This window comes from Chaetura pelagica, unplaced genomic scaffold (genome assembly GCF_000747805.2).
Source record: "Chaetura pelagica isolate M959 unplaced genomic scaffold, ChaPel_1.0 scaffold71, whole genome shotgun sequence".
NCBI lineage: Eukaryota > Metazoa > Chordata > Aves > Apodiformes > Apodidae > Chaetura > Chaetura pelagica.
Window position 1 is genome coordinate 274,127 of NW_009952435.1, and position 6,510 is coordinate 280,636.

The 6,510-nt window shown below is 43.1% G+C and overlaps 1 protein-coding gene across 1 annotated transcript in view; it reads right to left on the reverse strand.

Annotated features, from left to right (window-relative positions):
- The window catches only part of LOC104398275 (chromosome unknown open reading frame, human C5orf49), a gene marked incomplete at its 5' end in the record, with an annotated part of 7,566 nt that extends 1,066 nt beyond the window's left edge, over positions 1-6,500 (reverse strand). The window contains 2 exons of the mRNA XM_010008359.1: positions 2,725-2,841; positions 6,429-6,500. Of these exons, the coding sequence (XP_010006661.1) occupies positions 2,725-2,841; positions 6,429-6,500 (189 nt within the window). The remainder of the gene's footprint in view (positions 1-2,724; positions 2,842-6,428) is intronic.
- Positions 6,501-6,510: the final 10 nt, after the last annotated feature.

A 6,510-nucleotide genomic window follows, 5' to 3' on the forward strand; every position in this document is an offset into this window, starting at 1 on the left:
CTAGCCAAAGGTCTCAGATTTATCAGGCTGCTTGTATGTTTGCACACTGGCTAACACAGTAAGCCTTGGTCCCCAAAGTGTTTACCTAGCCTTATGGTATAAATAATACCTAGAAGGAGAATCAAATGTGGATGTCACACCCCAGTTCAGGTGCAAACAAATTACTTCTAAATCTGAGACATATCAGCACTTACAATAGAAACTGTGAAGCACACAAGCCCCTGCATTTCCCACAAGGATGTAGATAGGACCACAGATCTGAAGGGTCTCAGATCAGGGCTCAGATGTGAGACATGTCCAGACTTATGGACAAAAGTAGACCTGAGATTCTTAAAAAGATGCTGCAAACCCTTAAAAAAATAATAAAAATTAAAAAAAAAATATAAAAAAAATCCCAGAAAAGCCCACTCCAAAACAACCATTCATCCCCCAACTCCCCACTACCCTTCTTGCCTACCTTGCTCCACCCCATTAAAAGCTATTCAGTACACCAACTTGTAGCCTCACCAGAACAAACATCAAATCAAGAAGGGTAGGCAAAAAAAAGAGACAATTTCCTCCCTATCCTCAGTTGTGGATAAATGTTAACAAAGAAATGACTGAATCTTTGTACCATCAAAAACAAGTTTGCTAGCCATACAGGGTTTACAGTGCTAACGATGGGCAGCAGTATGTCATGCTGATAGTTTGTGTTCCTTTTAAGTAAATAAGATTCAGTTTTCCACATCCTTGGTAGCACAGCACTGACTGTGCATAGTGGGATTTCATCTTTGAGGTTCGACATTCAGCAGATTTCAGATTTTCCAACAGTTGGCTGGGAAGCATCCTACTATACGCCTTCACAGCCTGTAACTCTAGCACTGTTGAGGCTTGAAACCAGCAAACCCTCATGCAAACCCTCTGCTGCAGTCACTGTGCTACGTGTGGCTAAACTGAGTACCTGTGACTGTACTGTTGGATTCCCTGGACCCACCCATGCTCCCCGCAGAAAATGAAGGGTTTACTTTCAGTGGTGGATTCAGCTTGTCTGCTTTCAGTGTTGCACTGGAAAAATGTCAGTTGTGGCCTTTTTAATTATATGTTTTATAAAATAGTTGTTGTTATTATTATATAAAGTCTGTGAGGGCCACTGAGGTAATTAAACAGTAGGAGATGAGTATGTGACCTGCACTTAGGTATGGGTAAGTCCAGTGTTGGGTGTCATCATGTGCAGGAGGATCATGTTCAGACATTTAGCAGCTGTGGGTTTGATGTGTCTCCATGCTAATTAAAGGGATGGATTAAAGAACACCTGTTCAGGCAGAGTCACTTTCATGCACTGCTCAGCAGAGCTTGTATTAATTCTGGCCCATATGTGTTTGCTGTAGGAAGCAAGCTGGAAGGAAAGTGAGTTTTGCTGATACTGAAAGGACACAAAAGCTCAGCAAGAAATTTTAACTCTGCATTGATGCTGCTTCTACACAAATTTCTCAGTTGGAGGTCGGGCTTGGTACTGGGGGAGATGTGGAGCTCATTTTTAATTGGAATAGTCATTCACGTAGCTTTTGGCCTCATGCAGATTTGCAGTTGAATTACTAGGCATGAGCAGGTGATAGTAAGGGGCACTCCTGGGTCTCCTTTGGGAGCACCTAGTACTCCCTGCACTGTCTGATGGAGTTGAAGGGCATTACAGCTGTGCACTGAAATTCTACTACTGAGATGAATCACAACCTTTGTCCCAAAATCTCCACAGTTCTATTACCCAGGAATTTCAGTAACTTTACCTTTTGTCTCTCTCTTCCTTCTTCCATCTCTATCATATATAATCACCAATACAGGCAGCCATTCTTAGCCTACCCATGTCTTTACACTCCTTGAACCCATCAGAATTTTGAGTCCACTAGCACACACAGGCTGCATGCCATTTGTCTTTTGACAGCCTGTGTATGTGTATATAAACATAAATCACACACTTGTGTACGTATGTATATTACTCAGGTACTGCATGGAAAAAAAAAAATCTTTATATATGTATATATTATAGTATTTCTGTTTTCAAGGCAACTGTTTAGAAACTCGGCTGCATACTTCCTTACTGTCACCTGATTCCACTGGTCTTGAAGGCATTGTCCAACCTTTTCCAGGCATGTGCACGGTTTTCTGATTGACCCCTCCTTTGCACTGCTTCCCTATGAATGTCCTTCCTGCAGGGCAATCTGGTCTAAGTTTGCATGACACACTCACCAACTTCAGAGACTTGGGCTCCCTTGGCAAATGATAGCATTGGGAGGATGGATGTTAGAGCAGAGTGGTTGAGTTGGGACCCCTGAATCCAGCTCTCTTAGGGAGAAGAGTTTTCAAGCATCATTGAAAGAGCTGCAGGACCACCTGAAATGCAGCTCTGGAGGGACACAGAGGGTTCAGAGGCAACTCTCAGTGACCCTGAAGCTCTGTAACAGAGGGTTTGCCATGCTGTGTGTTTCTCTTTCCCCATGCTTAAAATTGCATACAGCTTGTCACTTGGAAATCTACAGGATATCAAAGAGCAGGAGCTAACTCAAGTGTCTTCACTGGCTAATGCTTTTTCCTAAACCTCCAGGCTGGGGACCACAATGTCCTTCTAATTCTTTTGATACCATATAGGCTGCATTAAAAAGGGTAAACCAATGGCTACAGTCTCCAGCCATGTCAAAAAGTACAAAATACCTTTACCAAATATAATTAGGAAATTAAAAAAAATATTACCTCCTCATTAATGTTAAGACCACAACCCTTTGCATGTTCTCTGTCACTTCGGTGAAGATTTTCGTTGTAACCCTCTGACCTTTCAAATATGGTATCATAAGTGGAAACTTCCCCTGCCTTGAGAAAAGGGAAAAAAAATGGGTAATTGACAGTATCGCTTGACTTTGAAGCTTACCAATTACACACCACTGAATAATTACTTGATAACTCAATACTTAGTTACAGCACACATACAGCATTAGATGATGGCAGCTGCCATAATACTGAGCTACCATTAGCAAGTTTGGTTCACTCCTTTGGTACAGTCTGCAATAAAAACACCTAATGATGTGTGGTTTCTTTAAGTCTCTTCAGCTTTGAAATTTCCCTTGTGGCAATTCACATAAATTTTCCCCTGTAATCTGTTCCAACTTTTGGAAATTTAAGTGCTTCATTTGTTCGTTTGCTTTACTTTTCTGACCTTTATATTCTCCTTCTTAGGTTCATACATTTGTCAAATGATCTGGTATTGTAATGTAAAAGGAAAGCAGGCAGTTTCATACCTAATTTTGGATGAAAAAGACAAAGGTATCCTGCAGTGGAAATCACTGTTTAATTTCTGATTAAAGAGGAATTTAGAAGAGTTCAGAAACACACCCCATTGTTAATCCTGGGATCCAGTAGGATGCATGTATCTGTCACATAAAAATAGAGTACGCCCCAAGCCAGAATACTATTTTATTTATAATAACTGTTGACAGAGCTGCATCCAAACAAGCAAAATTAATGATCTGATCTGCTAACAAATGCATTTATGAAATCCAGTCAAGCAGGTGTCATCAACAGACTCAGGGAAATTTCAAAACCAAAGACGTTTTCAAGGAAAGAAAAGCTAAATCCTCAGTTGAAATATGCTGTCAGTTGTTAACTAACTTCATTAAAAGGTCTATATTGTGGTAAACATGTCAACTGGTCACTGGTTTTGTGCATGGCTATCTAAGAATTTGGAACACTGTACATTCTGTTTAGCCTTTTTACCTCTCATTTTATAAGGTGCCCAATTTAGCCTTTGAAAAACTCCTGTATTTTGAATCTTACCATTTACAATACTATCCTCCAAAAACAGTCAAGTCAGGACAGGTTAAGAAAGCTGTAACGGCTCCACTAAAAGGAAACCACAGGTAGAAGTGCTAGTGAGGCACCACTGTAATCACAGGCTTCTTCTGTAAATGATGATCTCCATTTACTTGCTTCTGCAGTTTAGTGGGCAGCCGGCATGTGCTCACCACCAAGAATGTTATTTGTTCCTTTGTTTTTATTAATGTGGCATTATTTGTCCATTATTTGTTACTTCTGTCAGAGTAGACAACTAATCCTTTCTGGAACTTGCAGATAGGTAGCCAGCCTGTTATGTTAAAAAGTAGCCCAGTCCCAGATGATCTTTTGCCAGATGTCTAGAGGAAACACTTTTGTGTACAATACACTGATAACTTTTTTCTCTTGTTTCTTTTCATTGTTAAATGCTGACTTAGCTGGCCTAGGCAGCAGAGGTTGGGAACTGTTTCTTAGACCCATCACAGCAAGTATACAGAGTAGACAAGAAATTTACACTCAGGGTGGGCATTCTCCATCTGCTGCTACTAAAGCTAGGCACTTTGCAAACATTCATTAATATTCCAGACACACATAAAATAGGTAATAGCTTTCTTCATGTCACAGAAGAGGAAACATCAAGTAAACTGGCTACAGTAACTTATGTAAAGCAACAGAGGGAGCAACTGTCTGCCCAGGGATTAAAAGGCAGGATTTTCTGGCCTCTGGCCTTGTGCTGAGCACACCTTCCTTTATTTCTCTCTGCTTCAGTCTCTGACACACAGTTGGTTTTAGGTATTTAAGCTGCAAAAAGGAAAAAAAAAATCCTTTTCCTGTATAAACAAACAAACAAACAAAAAAATTCTAATTGTCTAAATCCTTAACCATGCAGAGGAATGGGTTGAATTTGCTTCCTCCCCTGTGGCTGAGGCCTGCGTTGTGAAGAAACTTATCAAACAGCTGTTACCACTTTGTTTCCATGCCACTGGAGCAGTATTTTCCACAAACCAGGTCATCAGGAGTGTGAAAGCAGACTTGCAAGCAAAATGTCTACCATATGCTTGCTAAGTCTGTTTAGACTGGATAAACTGCAGGCTCCACCAGCCCCAGAAGTGCATCACGCCAGCCCTCTGACCTGCCATAGCCTTGCTCCTGTTGTGCTCTCCCTACTGTTTTGTTAAGCATGGCACCAACTGTGCCTGCTGATCTTTGGCTCAGAGCACCTTCCCAAGGCAGCATTATAACACAAAGGAGTCTGAAATGACAAATCTCCCTGTCTTTCAGCAGGGTCACTCAGTCAATGCTGGAAATTGGTTTTGCTGTTCTTTAATGCCCAGCACTGTGCTGTGGTCTGCACCTTGCCCACACCCCAGGGCCACACCACCTGCAAACTCTCACAGGTCACCAGTTGTCCCTGCCCAGTGCTCCACATGTTCAGCAGCCTGTCACTTGGGTGGGGAGAGGATTCACAGGCTATATTTATTGTCATAAATAAATAAAAGTTGCCATACTATTGCTATATCACATTGATACAATAGCCACTTCAGAACTTTTTAATGTTCTGAAAGCTGTTAAGTTCAATGTCTCCTATGACTGCTTTCAGGGTAAGAGAAAGGGTTGCTACCTCCAGGAAGTATAACACAGATGAGGCTGGAGGTCTAAGACTGGTTTTATTTCCAATTTTAAATATGAGAAAAAAGGGTGATATTGAGGGTAGCTTTAGATTGGATACGAGGAAGAAGTTCTTCAGTGTGAGGGTAGTGAGACACTGGAACAAGTTGTCCAGGGAAGTTGTGGAAGCCCCATCTCTGGAATTGTTCAAGGCCAGGTTGGCTGGGGCTCTGAGCAACCTTATCTAGTGGGAGGTGTCCCTGCCCATGCAGGGGGGTTGGAACTGAATGACCTTTCAGAGTTCTTCCAGCCATTCTACGATTCTATGATAACATAGCAACTGAGGAGTGAGGAACTGTGCTAGTCTGCTTGAGTTACTTTTCGTAGGTGTCAACGCAACACCTTCAGAAGCATTCAGCTATCAAGCTATATATTGCTGTTACTGAGTAGCTCTCTTGATTTTCTTTATTAAAGCTAAGTATGTGGAAAATTTGTGCCAACCATATTGAAAACCTTTTACGTAGACTGAAAATAAAGCAGTTCCTTAAGAATGGGTCCCTGAGAGTGTTACCAGAAAAACAACCAGTGCTACATTCAGTCCTAGTGACAGTAGTAGTTGCCCATAACAAAGCCTTACATGTTGCTGATAGCATGTGGCCACTTTGTCCTTCATCTTCCGCAAACTCTGTCTCTGCCTCCTCTTGGCACTCAAGGAAAGGCCCTGCCCTCATTTCCCACCCACGAGCAGCGAACACCCGCGACACTTGGCAAAGGCCTCTGGAAACCTGCTGCTTAGATCCTCTACCTGGACACCAACGCACAGCCCTTCCCCTGGCCTTGGAAATACGAACGGGACATTTTTAGACCCCGGCCTGACCAGACCGCTCCCCGGGAGGGCAGAGCCGTGCCCAGGGACTGAGCACCAAGTCCCTTCGCTCGGGAAAGGCGCGTCCCCCTGAAGGCGCCGGGCCCTGCCGGGCTGCGCGGCCTCTCCCCCGGCGCACTCCGGCTCCCTCCCTCACCTTGGCCTCCCGGTAGAAATAGCTGAGCTCGGGCGGCCCTGCCCGCCTTGCCGGGACGTAGCTGAAGGCGGAGAGGGAGGAG